The sequence below is a fragment of the Nyctereutes procyonoides genome, unplaced genomic scaffold, assembly GCF_905146905.1.
Source record: "Nyctereutes procyonoides isolate TBG_1078 unplaced genomic scaffold, NYPRO_anot_genome, whole genome shotgun sequence".
Taxonomy (NCBI): Eukaryota; Metazoa; Chordata; class Mammalia; order Carnivora; family Canidae; genus Nyctereutes; species Nyctereutes procyonoides.
This window is the reverse complement of record NW_026575042.1, coordinates 27,370,465-27,388,526: the sequence shown is the minus strand read 5'-3', so window position 1 is coordinate 27,388,526 and position 18,062 is coordinate 27,370,465. Positions and strand designations below refer to the sequence as shown.

General features: G+C 34.4%; 1 protein-coding gene across 13 annotated transcripts in view; it reads right to left on the bottom strand.

The window, feature by feature from the left end:
- Window positions 1-18,062, bottom strand: part of ANKRD28 (ankyrin repeat domain 28) — a 195,889-nt gene that overhangs the window by 26,852 nt on the left and 150,975 nt on the right. For all 13 annotated transcript variants that reach the window (XM_055321692.1, XM_055321689.1, XM_055321699.1 and 10 more), the window contains 6 exons: window positions 15,457-15,535; window positions 14,417-14,531; window positions 13,246-13,328; window positions 11,394-11,457; window positions 9,253-9,321; window positions 7,176-7,316 (listed from right to left, as the gene is read on the bottom strand). In XM_055321692.1, coding sequence (XP_055177667.1) covers window positions 7,176-7,316; window positions 9,253-9,321; window positions 11,394-11,457; window positions 13,246-13,328; window positions 14,417-14,531; window positions 15,457-15,535 — 551 coding nt within the window. The remainder of the gene's footprint in view (window positions 1-7,175; window positions 7,317-9,252; window positions 9,322-11,393; window positions 11,458-13,245; window positions 13,329-14,416; window positions 14,532-15,456; window positions 15,536-18,062) is intronic.

The following is an 18,062-nucleotide window of genomic DNA, read 5'->3' as shown; positions in this document are numbered from 1 at the left end:
TTCAATGATCTTGAAACAGAGGACTGAGAAGGGTGTAAATAATATAAAATTGTATGTAGGTAACAAGAAAGATCTTCCCATAGATTTACTTCATTCCTGTGCTATCAAAATGTTAGAAAAATAATTTTAAAACATTTTGCTACTGCAGCAAGAAAAGAGCAATGAATTAGAAATTAAAAGTCTGTAGAACCAGTTTGATACCAGTGATTTTGAGCAAATCAAATCATTTTGTCTTTATGGTAAAATGGCCTCTGTTTATTCATTTGCTAGATGGAGTGGGAGATAGAAATCCAACTAAGTATGCTAAACTCCATTCATGCTCAAATTCCAAGTCCATAATTATTTGTTGGTAATTTGTCTAATATTGTAATATGTCTAACTAAATATTAATTCAGCTACTAGGGAGAAAATTCATAATCAAATACTCTTTGTTAAAAACTTAAGTTTCCTTATTAAGGAGTGCACTTGTGATGAACATTGGGTGACAGATATATGGAATTGTTGAAACACTATACTGTATACCTGAAACTACTCTAACACTATGTTTAACTATACTGGAATTTAAAAAAAATAAAGACTGTAAAGAAATTCTCAAGTTTCCAAAAGCATACTAAAGTTATATCAAAACAAACAAAAAAGAACTCTAAAGCAATGTAACTGATCTTTCAGGAACTGTATCACACACATATATAAAATTTATCATATATATAACTGTATCATTTATGTCTGTCTGTATATTACCTATCAATCAATCAAATATCTACCTACCTATCTACCTATAAGGGCCATTCTTTTCAATACCAACACTTTTTTTTAACCTATAAAGTTAATAAACTTTATTTTTAGAGTAATAAGATCACAGCAAAATTGATTAGAAAGTACAGAGAATTCCCATATACTCCGTCCCAACACAGGCCCAACTTCCCTATAAGTATTACACATCAAAGTTCTACATTTGTTACAATCAATAAAACTACATTAGCACATTATCAACAAAGTCCATAATATACATTAGGATTCACTCGCAGGCCAACACTTATTTCTTTAATGCTGAATTGCTTAACATCCTTTCAATCTCTTAGGAATTACTTGCAGAATCTATATTTATTATAATATCATCAATGGCAGCAAATGTCTATCCATTTAAGCAGGACTTTGATATTTATATACAGTTAAAATTATTAGTCAAACATGGTCAATCACTATGATGAAAAAAAAAAAACCCAAATCAGACTCAAAAGTGACAAAGCTGGTGTTTTTTAGTGTTCATTAACTAGCTCTGAGGGCCCTGTACAAAGTGTTCCAGACAGTATATAAATTGTGTCCAGTTTTCTTTCCTAGGTGTTTAACTCAGAGGTCAATGCTCACTGGAATGCATAAAAGACCTGGAGGACAAATAGATTCATTGCTATGTAGGCACAAACATTTCACCCGAGGGCATATCTTTTTATCTTTAATCAAGTTCTCTAGATGAGAGAGATGAAGCAGAAATAGTTGAGACCTGAGGACAAGACAGATTCTATCAGTGGAACAAACTATTTTAAGATAACTTGCTGATACATGAGTACTGAAAAAAAGATTTATTTAAGGAAAGCAAAACAAGTAGGTAAGTTCATGTTTACTTTCTAAAGTAGGAGAGCAGATCTCAATGCATTATTTATAGTGACTAGTCCAAGTGTACAGCAATAAATGATTTCAAATAATTTGTTATACATGCAGTTCTTACCAAATCATATTATTTTATATTTTTACATTCACATTATTCAGATAATTGGTCTCCTGCAACAAAACAAAGACTAAGAGTTGATTTGAAATGATGAAATTCCTTTTATTGGCCTGCCTTTTAGATTTTGCTAGGTAGGCAGCATCAACTTTTATAACTACTTTGTAAGATAAAGCATTATCTTTAACAAATGGAAAAAAATTACGGACTCTCAGGAAAACCAAATCACTTACTCAAAATCTTTTGCCTAGCATATGGCAAAGCAAGGACTAGACCTTAGGTCTCTTCTCATCATCCAGTGTTCTTTTCATGCTACCAAATAACTTCAAGACAGGGATTAATGAGTTAGAGTGATACTTTATTTTATTTTATTGATTGATTGATTGCAGTTTTATACCTTTGACATTCAGCGATTACTTCTCATCCACATTAACAATCTGTAGATTTTTTAAAGTGGTAATAGGTACATAGCAGAGTGATACTTTAACCTGAGTGCTTATAAAATACTGAACCACATAATTACTTGATCTTGAATATCTGAACCTCACATTTAGTTTGCAAATAAGGTGGAGGAGAGAGACTCAATTCTTTTTTTTTTTTCATTCTAAGTTAACATACACTGATTTTAATAGAAGTCAGAAAATTAAGATATGGATATTCTCTTTAATCTCTCCTTTCCCCTAAAATAAAATGTATGCAAAATCTGGAGGAATTATTCATGGCTAAATAGCTAAGTAATAAGCTATACTACTGTTATATTTAATGTGTTAGCAAATTAAGTATCATTCCAATTAAGCATATAAATTTAAATCAGAGTGCATTTCAAACTATTTAAATTTCACCTACTCCACGGGCAGCCTGGGTGGCTCAGCGGTTTAGTGCCGCCTTCAGCCCAGGGTGTGACCCTGGAGACCTGGGATCGGGGCCCGTGTTGGGCTCTCTGCATGGAGCCTGCTTCTCCTTCTGCCTGTGTCTCTCAGTCTCTCTCTCTCTCTCTCTCATGAATAAGTAAAATATTAAAAAAAAAATAAATTTCACCTACTCTTCCCTACCACCCATGAGTCCCATGACTGATCAGAGTTCTGGTTAAGGAACACCCAGCCCGGGTAGGGAATGTGGTATTGTTACCAGAGGCCTTCTTTCCTCTACTCTCTCTCTCATTTTAGTTTATAATAGTGTTTGTTCTTACAAAAAATAAAAAATAAAAATAAATAAAAAAAATACAGCTAATTCTTAAGATTATGGGTACTGTTCTAAGCAATTCAGATATCCTATAACTCATTTGGTTATATGAGTTAGGTCAGACTATTTTCCCCATTGCACAGATAAAATGAACACAGAGATGTAAACTATGCCCAAAGTGTTACAACAAGGGGCAGAGCCACTAAACCCAATGTTATATTATAGACATATCCAAATCAAGTTATAAAAGGCTGCTGAAAATAAAGTCATATACAAAAGTCCAATGTATTTCTCTGTATCACAACAAAAGGAAATTTAAAGATAGGTTTATTTTGGCAATAAAATATTAACCACATAGGAATAAATCTAAGGATTTTAAACCTCCAAACAAAAAACTGTTATGATTCCATTTATATCAAGTTCAAAACTGACAAAAATACACAATGCTATTTGAAGTCAAAATATGATCCCATTTTTGTGAAAAATGCCAACTATCACCATAAAAGTAGATCTAGGTGAAATATATCTATATACTCATAAATATATTTATGTATTCAATTACATGAACATAGAAAAGGCTATGGAAAGGCATATACCAAGTCATTCATTCTTTAATTCATTTGAGACACAGAGAGAGGCAGAGACATAGGCAACAGGAGAAGCAGGCTCCCTGGAGGGAGCCTCATGTGGGAATCGATCCCGGACCCCGAGATCATGACCTGAGCTGAAGGTAGATGCTCAACCACTGAGCCACCCAGGTGACTGTCATATACCAAGTCTTTAACTTTGATTAGACTATGACAGACATGAAATGATCTATATACACGTACAGAAACAGCTATGTTTACAGTGGATATCTTAACAGAATAGGCATGAGAAGGATTTCTTCTTTATGTATAAATCAGAAAAAACCATCTCAGTCTTCTCCTATACACACACATTGGTATGGGGAAGATCCTTAACCATCTTGCTCAAAGCCAGTCCTATTTCGTTTGAACTGGTGAAGAGAATTTTATTTATTAATATTTAGTGCATTAAACATGTTTCTTGTGACCATGTATTTGTTTGAGTCATGACTGTCTATAAAGAATGCAGCCACTGGGGTGTCTGAATAGAGCAATCTGTTAAGCATCTGACTCTTGGTTTCGGCTCAGGTTGTGATCCGTGGCTATGAGACTGAGACTGGTGGCAGGCTCAGCATGGAGTCTGCTTGAGATTCTCTCTCCCTCTCCCTCTGCCCCTCTGGCTCCTGCTGTCTCTCTCTAAAATATAAATGAATGAATGAATGAATGAATGAAGGCATTAGGATAATTGGGGGGGGGGACTAGAATGAGAATGAGTTAGGAAAGATATCATGTATTTCTCCAATTACTCAAAGTGAAGACTGAGAGACACAAGGCAGAGGAGAGTTATAATTACTTATGTCACTCTTGAATAGCAGAAAAGCAATGTCAAAAATTAACATATAAACAACTTTCCCTGGGGATGCTGACATGGGATTAGTAAATGATCATTAAAAAAACAAACCAACAAATACACATTATTGAATAATAGTAATTTGATACTATGGGGATTTTGTGTTTTCTTTTAGAAAATATTTCACACTTGTTTTGCCAGAAGTAGGAGTTAATCATGTGAGATTCTTTTATGATCCAACCTCTACCTGGGAATTAAATCAGTGTAACTTAGAAAAATAAATTGACATCTTAAAATTTTTTGTAGGGGGAAGAGGGATGGGGGAGAATCTTTTTTTTTTTTAAGATTTTATTTATTTATTCATGGGAGACAGAGAGAGAGAGAGAGAGAGAGAGAGAGAGAGAGAGAGAGAGAGAGAGAGAGGCCGAGACACAGGTAGAGGGAAAAGCAGGCTCCATGCAGGGAGCCCGATGTGGGACTCGATCCTGCGTCTCCAGGATCATGCCCTGGGCCAAAGGCAGGCACCAAACCGCCGAGCTGCCTAGGGATTGATGGGGGAGAATCTTTTTTTTTTTTTTTTTATGATAGTCATCACAGAGAGAGAGAAAGAGAGAGAGAGAGGCAGAGACATAGGCAGAGGGAGAAGCAGGCTCATGATTCCGACTCAGCTCATGATCTCATCCTGAGATTGAACCCTGTGTCAGGGTCCATGCTCAGCAGGGAGTCTGCTTGAAGATTCTCTCCCTCTAACCACACTCACTCACACTCTCTCTCTAAAATCTTAAAAAAAAAAAAAAGGCAGTGCTAGATTGTTTTATACACCTAATTTCAGTTTTCCTCACAATTCTAAGTAGGTTTCTTTGCAAATTTACAGATAAAGAAGATTTTACTTGGCAATTACCTGCTCAGGCTCAAAAAGGTATAATATAAAACCCCCAAGATTTAAACTGGGTCTTTTGGGATCCCAAAGCTCATGTTTTTTTTAGTACATCGGGTTGCTTTGTGTAGATCTGAGAATTAACTGTTTAAGTAATAAATATCACTAGCCTATTGCTCAAAACAGTTTATATTAGGTGAGAAAACCAATGATTTATATCTCTTTAGTACTAATATACTTCTACAAAAAATAGTAGGTTGGTTTAAAATAAAACCAAATCCCAAACAGAATGGGTTGAACACTGTTATTCTTCTGATTTTTTGCATAAAAATTCAGGTTTAATATAATTGTCTAAGGGCAAGGGGATCTTGGGTAATCTCTATGTGCATGTATTATGTGTGTGATCTTTCAGTGGAATTTTTAAAGATTTTATTTGACAGAGAGACCATGTTCAACTGCATGCACACAAATAGGCAGAATGGTAGGCAGAGGAAGACAGTGAGGCAGGCCCTGCACTGAGCAGGTGGCCCGATGTAGGGCACAATTCCAGGACCCTAGGATCAAGACCTGAGCCCAAGGCAGATGCTTAACCAACTGAGCCACTCAGGTGTCCTACTCTCAGTGGAATTTATGTAGATCTGGCTGAACTACAGCTAATAATTAGTGTGTGGGAATAGTAGTAAAGGATTATTTGTGGTGATATACACATTTTGGGTATAACCTATTTTAAGAAAATCTATAAATCAAATCCTGAAGCTATAAAATTTATATATCAGAAGATGATCTATTTAATTATTTACCAAAATATATATATATTTTTTACAAAGTCTTTACCACAGATTTTCTTTAAAGAACTACTATCTAAAAACATATTTCAAATAATTTAACTTCTCCCAAAATCTATCTGTACCTAACTATTCTGGGTATATATAAAATTCTACAAAGTGATAATAGATTCTTATAAACAAAAAGTACATTTTACTAGTGCTTTCAAGATTAGAGTTTTAGCTATGAATCCAACATAACAAAATGCCACTGGTAGAAATGGCTTTGCTATTAGTTATAGAATTTATAATACTCTCAAATTATGCATTTTATTTTGAGGGTAAACGGCAAATATTAAAAACCAAAGAAATAGTTCTATGTTAATTAAAACTTCTTGAAGTATATTTTATAAAATTCTCCCCTACAAACCACTCTTTGTTTTTCCTTAAAGGTATTTTCCCTCTTAACTGACCCAGACACATGGAAAATACAACAGACTAAAGATCTCTGTCTCCAATGAATTTATTTTCTTCCAAGGAATATATATTAAGGAGCTATAAATGGTTCTGATCAACTTTAGGTGAATATTAATTATAAGAATAATTTACACATCTCTTATTCTTTTGTTCTTATTCAGGCATTCTTGGCCAATATTTAGTTATTCCATTATCTCATTTACTTATTTAAGCAATATTTGGTACCAAATAAGTGCCAGATTCTGTCAGTTTGGTTATTCCCTTTTTGGACACCAATTTATAAGGATCTCTTAGAAATATAAAATCTCTACCTCTGATGGAAAACTCTACTCTGATGGATACTGGTGTCTAATCTCTGCCCACCTTCTATTGGCATCATCCACATCTCCTCTTGGACCCCTTCCCTATGACAAACTCAAGACTGCCGCCTCTGAGAAATCAGAGGAAGAAAATATGGAGGAGATACTAGGGTGCGCTTTTGGCGGGGAGGACAAGAAGAAGTCTTTGTTTCTTCTACCAGATCAGTCAATAAGGCAGGTTGCTAAGTAGAAATAGGTAGTAAGAGGATTACGATTTAGGAATAATTATGAAACCAATTTATTTCCCACACTAGAGACTCAGGAAAAGACAACAAAAAGTACAAAAAGAAAATATAAATTTTCAATAAAACCAGCCATCCACATGGAAGATTCTAGTTTAAAGAAATAATACTTTATTCTCACCACATGATACTTACTTGCCATCTGTGTCTGATGTGGCTGCATAGTGCAGGGGTGTGCATCCTCTTTCATCAAGGTCATTCACACTTGCTCCTGATCCCACAAGAGCAAACAGGCACTGGTAATTGCAGTTGGCAGCAGCATAGTGCAGCGGAGATCTTTTGTGCCCAAGTTAATATAAGAAAAATAAAAGCCAGGGACATACACCAGTAAACAAGAGCACAGCTGCCTCTTACTCGATCTAGTTACAAATACTGTATTAGTGAGCCTGACATTGAATTCTACCATATGCTATGTCCTTAGAGGGCCAGACAGAGAGCTAGTAGGAGAAAGTAAGGTGGCAGAGAGCTTCTAAGAATAGAAAATAAGATAGAAACACAATTAAATTATCTCATGGACACCACAGTAACAATTCTAGTCTTTTGAGTGAATTATAAATACTTTCATATTCTGCTCAGAAACTTTTGAAAATTTTTAACAAATCTTCCTTTATACGAATAAAAATGTTTCATTGTACAGAGGTAGAAGTTTTGGTCATATCTCAGAGGAATAAAGGATAAGAGAAATATAGAAGCCTTAAAAAGAATGCCCTATTCTATCAACTATGCAGTAAAGCTGCATAGTAATACCAAGTCTCTCAAGCAAAAACTGCATAGTTTCGAAGATTGTTCACCAATCAGAAGAGTTAGAGTATTTATTGTTCTTAATTTCTAAAGGGTGAATATTTGTAGTCGATTTCTTCCCAGTTACTGAAATGCAATAGAATGTTACTAAAATTAGGAGTCCCTAACTTTGAATTGCAACTCTATGATGATTCGAGTTTTCATTAAAAACAAAAACAAAACAAAAAAAGGAAAAGAAAACAGAAAAGTGAAGGTAAATTCAGTCCAGAGTCATCATGCTATAATTTTTTCTAAAACATTTACCTAGTGAGACGATAGTAAAACATTATTTTACTTTACTGGAAACAGTATAGTACACAGTAATAGCATTTTAAGAAAGACAACCCTGAATTTCTTTCAAGCTTCTAAATTCAGAATATGCTTCAGAATCCCGTTCTGCTATGTACAGTAAAAAATGCCTAAAGTACTACAAATTAACTAATATACTGAACTACAATCGTAAAAGCCAATTAACTGTAAAAATATTGCACTGCAAAGCCAAATAAATTGATTTTTGATTTTGCAGGTCATTAGTTCCTTTTATTAGTAGGCTTATGAGAGCAGTCTATTTCTCTAACTAGTTATAGGGTCAAATAGCTTTTTTTTTCCCTATATGCATTTCTGATTCCCTACCATACATAATTCTATTTACTTCTGCACTGATCCCATCACATGCACTGAACATACACCCATACATTTCCTTCTGATACACACACACTTTCTTGTCATAGACTTTGAGATAATTCTCAAACTCCTGACCCATTATTTTGCTCACACTGCCACCTCTATTTTTTTTTTTTTTTAACCTGATTCAAACTGCCTTCAATCCTTTCCTGTATGGTTGGTTTTAGCACATGCTGGGTTAATTCCTACTCTAAGTTAACATAATAGATACTGGTGGCTTTAAGTACTGCTACCATAAATGCTAGTCACAGTGAGAACAAAGATTGGCTAAAAGATTACAAAGGGACTCTGTCACTTCACAGGTGCTTTCCTATCAATCAAATGAAGGGATGTATAATGATGTGTTGTTATGTGTATATGTTTTTGTGAGGAGTTTTAGGAGGGGAGAACAACAATTTCATATATATTTGTGATCTACTTCCTTCCTATTATATAGGCACCATGGGGTTTTACATTTCCATAGTATAATTATGGGAGGAAGAAGAAGAATGATATGAAGAGATACAGAGGTGCTTTTAAGATAAAACTGTGGCTAGCAGCCTGGGGCCGTGGCAGGGACATAAGTGGAAGAAGACTGTGGGTAAAAATGAATATTTAGAAGTTACTGACTTATTTGAGCCTCTTTTGCATGATCATAATGCAAAAAGTGCTGAATTGTTAATTCTCAGAAGCTAGTTAGAAGATCATGCAAATCACTAAGTAAAATAACATTAATTAGGTTCTATAGAGGAATGGTATCATAGCCTACCTCCCAAACTTGTCCTTTTTGTTGAAGTCTGCACCAGTATTCAGCAGAAGGTTTAGGCACTCCAAATTCCTATTCAGGGAAAATACAATTAAAAGACTTAATTGTTGGGCAGCCCGGGTTGCTCAGCGATTTAGTGCCGCCTTCGGCCTAGGATGTGATCCTGGAGACCCAGGATCAAATCCCATGTCAGGCTCCCTGCGTAGAGCCTGCTTCTCCCTCTGCCTATGTCTCTGCCTCTCTCTCTCTGTCTCTCTCATGAATAAATAAATAAAATCTTTAAAAAAAAAAAAGACTTAATTGTCAATAATTTCATAATAAAATTGGTAGTTTAAATAAGTTATCACAGCATTTGCTTTCAAATGAAGGCAAAATGAATAAAATGGTGTGATTTATATTTTATAAAAAATAAAACATTAAAATTCATATTACCTAGAATTTTATTTTATTTTTTTTCATATTACTTAGAATTTTAAAAAGTTATGTATACACATATATTGGCATGTTGATAGGAAATAACAAATGAAGCATGTTGTCACTACTTAAGAGAAAGCTCACATTTGTAAAAAGAGTTCCTGAGAGTCGGTTAAGCAGCTGTCTTCAGCTCAGGTCATGATCTCATGCGTCCTCAGATGGAGTCCACCCACGTTGTTGGGCTCCCTGCTCAGCGGGGAGTCTGCTTTTCCCTTGGCCACCCCCCAACCCAGGCTGCACTATCTCAAATAAATTTAAAAAAAATCTAAAAAAAAAAAGAGTTCCTGAGAGTTTTTAGGAATCTTTAAAATAAACTCCAAACAACATCCTTTTATTTATTTTTTTTAAATTTATTTATTTATGATAGTCACAGAGAGAGAGAGAGAGAGAGAGAGGCAGAGACACAGGCAGAGGGAGAAGGAGGCTCCATGCACCGGGAACCCGATGTGGGATTCGATCCCAGGTCTCCAGGATCGCGCCCTGAGCCAAAGGCAGGCACCAAACCGCTGGGCCACCCAGGGATCCCAAACAACATCCTTTTAATAGAATGGTTTAAATTTAAATGTTTTTTTTAATACTAAATTAAATGAAAATGGGTTTAAAAAAAAATCAAACCTGGAAACCCAGATAATGTTCCAATTTGCTTTCTATTATCTTCTCCTATAATTGCTTAGATGTATCCTCAGTTAAAATTATAGGAGAGTACAGTACATGTGTATTTCTGTACTTTAGTTTTCAAAAACCTGAACATCATTATTATGTTACACTAGGAACTGTGACTGCCACCTAACCAGTCATGTTGTCTTTTGTCTCTCTCTCTGGAGGCAATATGGAAGCTGGGTTTTAAGGAAGGTTTTTTGGTGACCTTGGAAGAACAAAAGGTCCGAGGCATACATTCACAATCCATTTCTGCATCTGAGACTGGCCTAGTGGAAGTCTTGGTTCAGTACATTTGTCCTCTGAAAACACTGGGAATTTTTAAGGAATTATCAGGAATAAAGTTCTTGCAAATAATGTTTTTGGTAAGTCACCATGAATTAAATGATGTATTTTAGATTTAGGATCTAACTAATCAGAAACATTAGATTAGCAGCAAGCTTTAGGGACCAAGAGTTTTAATTGAAAGTTGATGTTTATTCAAACCAATGGCCTAGTTTCCCCTAGCAGCAGTATTTAAAACTTTGTCCAAAATCCTTCAAACTCAAAAATTTCTTCCTGTATATTAGTCCTGAGTAGAGGCAAGACATAAACAAACCATCGACACTTTTCCTTCTAAAATTATGATTAAAAAGCCCTATATACCCTCTCAAAGAACACTAGGATAACTCAGAACATCCTTAATGTTTTGTTGCTCTCATTTGAGGACATATATTCTTTTCATTTATCCAGAAATAATTTCTCTTACAGAGAGCAGTACTTCCTTTTACAGTTTTGTTCCATCTCTCCCACTCACAATTTATATGACTTAGGTGGAAGAAGATTTAGAAAAAGCAATTTCTACTACTACTCTGGACTATCTTCTCCCAAACCACTCCTATTATGGTTTTCTACTTTGAGGCAGCCCAGAACTAATAAAGAGAAACAAAGAAAACAAACAGTTTTCTCTTATGAGAAAAACTGACATGATCAGCTACTTTTTTCTGAAAAAGGTAAAAATTTTGTCAACATACCCTCCAGCTGCAGCTGCATGTAGACAGGTCCTGCCAAAATCATCTGGGGTATCTATATCAAATCCTAGAAAAATGAAATACATCTTATATAGCATCACAGATAGGTTACTTCATATAAAGTACTATGTCAAGAAATGTCAAGTATCACATGCCCCCCAATCTCAAACAAAACTGATTTACAAAAGGACACAAGATTATTGAAAATAGATTAATAATGTAAAATATTACCAAAAAAACTGCCTCTAAAGGAGTAGGGCTAGTTTTAGGATAAGTGCTGGAGTACTTGTTTAAAAGCCATAGGATACAATGGAATATTATTCAACAACAAAAAAGAAACCAAATACTGATACATGTTATAATATGGATGATCCTTGAGAACATTTTGCTACGTGAAAGAAAAGACCACATCTTGGGTGATTCCATTTCTATGAACTGTCCAGAACAGGCAAATCAAGAGACAGAAAGCAGAATAGTGGTTGCTTAGAGAGGGAAAGGAAGAAATGAGGACTGACTGCTAACAGGAGGATGAGAATATTCTAAAACTGACTAAAGGGATGTGGCTTAGTGGGTTAAGTACTCGACTTTGGCTGAAGTCATGATCTCAGGGTCCTGGGATGGAGCCCCATGCCTGGCTCCCTACCGAGCAAGGAGTCTGGTTGTCCCCTCTGCCCCTCTCCCTCCCACTGCTCTCTTTCTTTCTCAAAATAAATAAATCCTTGAAAAAAAAAACCCAACTGTAATGATGGTCCCATACACTTGAATATACTAACACACACTGAACTATACATACTTTAAATGGATGAATTGCATGTTACGTGAATTATCTCTTACTAAAGCTATTTTTAGGGATTCCTGGGTGGCTGAGTTGGTTAAGTATCTGTGTAAGCTCAGGTCATGATCTTGAGGTCCTGTGATGGATCCCCATGTTGGCTCTCTGCTCAGTTAAGAGTCTGATTCTCCTCTGCCCCTCCCCATTGCTTGTACTTTCTCCCTCTCTCAAATAAAAATCTTAAGAAAACAAACAAATAAAGCTGTTTTTAAAAAGAAGCCATAGGTGCTTTGCTATCTGTGGATTATTACTAACACTCGAGAAATTTTAGACTTCTCTTTCATAGATAAATGGGTCATGAATACTTGTGGGCATACATATGCTTTTAAAAACTTAATAACTAAAAAAAAAAATCACTATGAAAAACACAGAAGGGTCCGTCCCACACAATGTTAATTTTCACTGAAACTTACCCATCATTCTTTGACCAATTGTGAGTATTAACATACAAAATATGTCTAACTTTAACACTCTGAGAAACAGACTATCATTTAAAATCAATTAAATTATATATATTCAGTAATTCTATGCATTTAATAAGGACCACAGTTTGTAGTATTTATAGAAAGCTATAGTCATTTTATTTCAAAATGACTATGATTATGGTATAACACAGTAATTAGATATGGTATAAATAATTTCACAAACCTAGAAGATATTACAGAATGGCTACCAGTTCCTAAAAAGGAAGCATGCAACTGAAGATACTATTTCTAGACATAGGGAGATGATCCAAGAAAACTATCATTGAATGAACAGAAACTGCTCTAGAAACATTCCATATCTCATTCCCCAACTAACAGACAAAAGGAAATCCTGGAAAAATAAAACCTTTCCCAGATTTGAAGAGAAAACTGAATCTTAAAAGATCTAACATCTAACGGGGCTTAATAAATGATTCACACTTGGACACATCATCTACAAGTAATTTTGGAAAAGCAAGATAAAGAAGTTGTATTAAAATTTGGGGGGCTTTGGGAAAACAAAAAAAAAGAAGAATCAATCTGTAACAGTTCCACTTACCAGAAGAAAGAAGTTTCCTGCAGCAATCTGAAAAACCACTTAAGGCTGCCAAATGAAGGGGGAACATTCCATGTATGCCACGCCTAAAGTATAAGTAAGACAGTCACCTCATTACAAGAATAAACAAAAATTTAATAAAATCCAAAGAAACTATTAAAGTGAGAAGATAATTAGAGGAGTCAAAACCTTTAGTATTTTGAAGAGCAATTTGGAAAAAGGGTTAAGGTAGTTGTAGCTTATTTATTATCCAGCAGTTTTCCTCCAGGAGCACAATTTTTCAAACTTCGCACTACTGTCATGATGGACTTTGTAGGGGGGAAGGGTGGTGGTGCGCTACCAGTGCATGCAGGATGTTCAGCAATGCCCCCTGGCTCTATCCAAACCAGATGCCAGTAACACTCTCCTCCAAAGTATAACAATGAAAAAGGTCTCTCGACATTTGCCTATGGTGTGAAATCCATTCTCCCTGCCTCACCACTGAGAATCATTACCACAATACAAAATGTTCAAAAAGACTCACTGTAATAATTTTTGTAAAACTGGAAGCAACTTAGGTTTGCAAATAAGTAGAATAAATAAACTATGAAATCTCTATATAATTTAAACTTTATAAAATGAATAAACTACCGGTATTTGTTGAGATGTGAAAAAAAAGTCCCAATTTTTATCTACATGGCTAAATCAAAGAAGTTGCAAGAGTGTTTGGTAGCATCCCATTTACAGAAAATTTAAAAGAAGGTTCAAAACAAGTTAATGAATATATATAAATGTAATAAAATATAATAAAAACATAAAGATACACATAGGAATGATAAACTTCAACTGAAGTAGGGTGTTTACTTCTGCGGAACATGCAAGAGAATCCATCTTTCAAACAAAATCTTTATATAAATGGATCACAACAATGAAAAGCTCTGACCAAAAATGCATATAATTCATAATCACTGAGGTAAAAAAATATAAATAAAAATATACTATACTGGCTTACCAGACAAAATCACATTAAATGTCTATTCTAGGACATCATCACCACAAAAAGGAAAAAGCTCAAGCAATTAGTACCGTATTGGGCACAAAATCCACACTCCTACTTGAAATCTCTGGAAAACTGCAATTCACTTTTATCTGTTTCCCTGTCATCACAGCTATCAACACTATGGTAAGTACTTACTTTGCAGTGTCAGCACCACTTGTAATAAGAGTGTTGATTAGCAGCTCATGGCCATACCTTGCTGCTATGTGCAAAGGGGTGTTTCCATTCTTATCCTCACAGTCAATTACAGCTCCTACGATAAATAATGTACTATCAGATGCTGGATTATATTAAGGTCAAGTCAAATCTATTACATGGAAGTAACATAAAACACTTCGAGCATAAACTAACGGATATAGTGATTTAACTAGATTTCATTCTTAGGACATTTACTGAGCCAGGCACTAGAGTTACAGATTTTACACTTAAAAACACTTTTGTGAACTAAGCATAAGCTTTTAACAGATTTTAAAACGACAAAAGGATTTTGGGGTCTAAAAAGTCTGGAAATCACTGTATTAAAATAAAATTAAACATATTTCTTTAAAGCAAGACTTCAGAGCTTTAATGCACTCTATGTGCCATCAAGATTGCATGCAATGCTTTAGGAATCATTTGATCACGAAACTACTACTACTTCCTTGCAAAACCGAAACAACTATTATCTCAACGACTACGAACAAACAATTCCTTGGAATATGGCTTGGGAAATACTAATGTAATGTACCTAGGAGTTTTTATTTAAAGGTTTAGCTTGCCTTGTACTAATTCAAATGCAAAAAAATATAAGTTCTGAAAATAAATGAAAGTTCTAAAAATAGGTCAAAATATTCAAAAGGGGAAAAGATAAAATGCAACAGAATTTTGTTAACGTATATATAAATACAAACTGTGGTGTAAAGACAAAGTTTTCTATTTAGCAATGCTTAAAAAAAGCCCACAACAACTGCTAGAGAAATTGTATTTATAATTCAGGTGAAAACAAAACAAAACTAAATGAAAAATAAATTGTGAAAGATACACAGACATGACATTTTATACTTTTATTATTTGATTTTCATAAGACCTGAAATCAAATATTAAAAATTTATAGACAGCTACAACAATCTCTCAATACCATTCATTTTGTGGATGTTTTACTACATTTAAGAAAAAAAACAAACAGAAATACTTTTTACCACTCTGGATAATGGTTTGTGATCTGGAGAATCTACCGTGGAGGGCAGTCATGTGCAGTGGAGTTTTCCCATCCTTGCTCTGAAGTAAAAGAGATTTAAAATTATTGTTATTTGTCATATGTAACCCTTAGTTTTATTTTGAATATCTTCTTGCAGCTTTATTTTATAAAACTATTATTCAAGCATTATGTTTAGTTCAAGACTATGGAGGTAAAACAGCTGTTCAAAATTATAAATATTGTATTATATTATAAAGCACAAATATACAAAACAACAATAACAAACCCACACCAAAACCCCTCAATGCCTACATTTTACAAAAAGCTCTGCATGGCAGGTACAGTGTAATCTTAGTATTATTCCTATTACATAGGTGGGAAAACTGAAGCACAAGAATATTAACAATTCAATCACGGTCAAGTCAGTAGTGGTACAGCTGGAATGTACTTCCCATCTTTTAAAAACTTGCTCACATTGTTATGATTCTTTCATTCTAAGAAATGCTGAATCCCTCCTTCAACCAAGGAAAAGTGAAAGAATTAACTTCAACCACTACAATTTACTTTAAAAGCTTCATAATCTTATAATAATCTGCAATAGTTAGCTTTTTTCTCATATTACTTAAAATAAGTAATTAGACTAGCTGTGCATGTGTGTATTTAATGTACAAACTCTGAAATTCTAAAAGACTTCATCAAAACATATAATGTGACCATTACAAAGGAAGGAAAAAATCTATTCTGTAATTCCTAATTCTTCAGCAATATTCAGCATATCTTCTGTGTATATATATATACTTAAAATTGAAATATGACCAATGTCCTAAGTTTACACTAGAACTGTATAATGCAGATCTCTTTAAGAAATTCTCATGTCATTATAATAGTGGAGTGCTAGATGAACTTTGTAATATCTATCAACATTTGATTCCATAATTTGATATTAATTTTTTCAGGCAAACAAGTAATCCAATTGGCAATTTATCTCAAAGAATTTTCAAACCTTTGGAAGCAGTGTGTGCACAGGAGGGAAAACAAAACAAAATAAACCAAAGCCAGCAATCCTAAGTGAACAAACAAGGTAGGCCCTGGAGTCAGAATGGCCTGAGCTGAATCCCAGTTCTGCCAGTTACCACAGCAAGATTTAAGAGAAGCTATGTACCTTCTTGAGCCTTCACTTCTCAACTGAAGATGGATATTACCTGTACCTGATAGGTCTGTTGTACAGAATAAATACACTAATCTTTGTAAAACACCCATATAACATACCAGTATCTGTCATATATAGTCTATACTATATTTGGTGTTTTTATCTATGTACCTAGTTTTATCTTTGTACTAGTTATTTTTCCAATCAGAAAAAAAAAAAGCACAAAAGTGTTTTAATAAAGGGATTCCAGGTTGTAATGTCTTTTCAAAATGTTCCCAATATAACATAACTTGATTTTTTAATGTTAGTCTTTTACCTACAGCCAAAAAAATAAAAAAAATAAAAACTAAACTGTGCTATAAATTTGAGTTCACAAAATGATGAAATTTGAAATATAATTACAGCTAACATTTATATACATATAGCAAGCACTATCTAGGCAGTTTTAAAACTAGTAAGTTCATACATACTAGTCATTTGCTTCTTAAAACCTTATGAGATATGTAGTATTGAGCCTATCTAACAGGCCACGGGGTTAAGAAATGTATCTAGGTCTCATAGCTAGTAAGTGGAGTCCTACAGGTGGCACTGGATTAGTATTTTTACTTTCTACGTGCTTACTGATATAAAAATATTTTAAACATACTAAAACAAAACCCCCCAAAAGATTCAGGTTACCAACTGAAAAGTCCACTTTAAGACATGTTAGAAAGGAGGAGAGTACATTTATTTCTCTCTGAACTGGGGAGACAATGGGTAGATTTTTTTTTTCAAGTTACCTTAATTAATTTTAGACCAAATTAAGAGTTTCCTTTTTTTTTTTTTAAGATTTTATTTATTTATTCATGAGAGAGAGAGAGAGGCAGAGACACAGGCAGAGAGAGAAACAGGCTCCATGCAGGGAGCCCGATGTGGGACTTGATCCTGGTTCTCCAGGATCATGTCCTGGGCTGAAGGCGGCGCTAAACCCTGAGCCACCCAGGCTGCCCAAATTAAGAGTTTGAAACAAAAAATAAAGATCATCAAAATTCTAAGAGTTGGTTTCACAGGTGACCATAAACAGCAGCAAGTAAGCCAAACATATTACTTTGTACATTTAAATTTTAAATCAAATTATTTGGGCTATTTTATCTCACCAAAATTTCTTCTTTTTTAAAAAATTTAAATTCAACTAATTAACATATAGTGTATTATCAGTTTCAGAGGTAGAGGTCAGTGATAAAAATTTAAATTCAACTAATTAACATTAGTGTATTATCAGTTTCAGAGGTAGAGGTCAGTCTTATAGCTAGTGCTCATTACATCACATGCCCTCCTTAATGTCCATTACCCAGTTACCCGTGCCCTCTCCCCTCTAGCAACCCTGTTTCCTATGGTTAAGAGTCTCTTATGGTTTGCCTCCCTGATTTCTCCTTGTTTTATTTTTTTTTCTCTTCCCCATGATCCTCTGTTTTCTT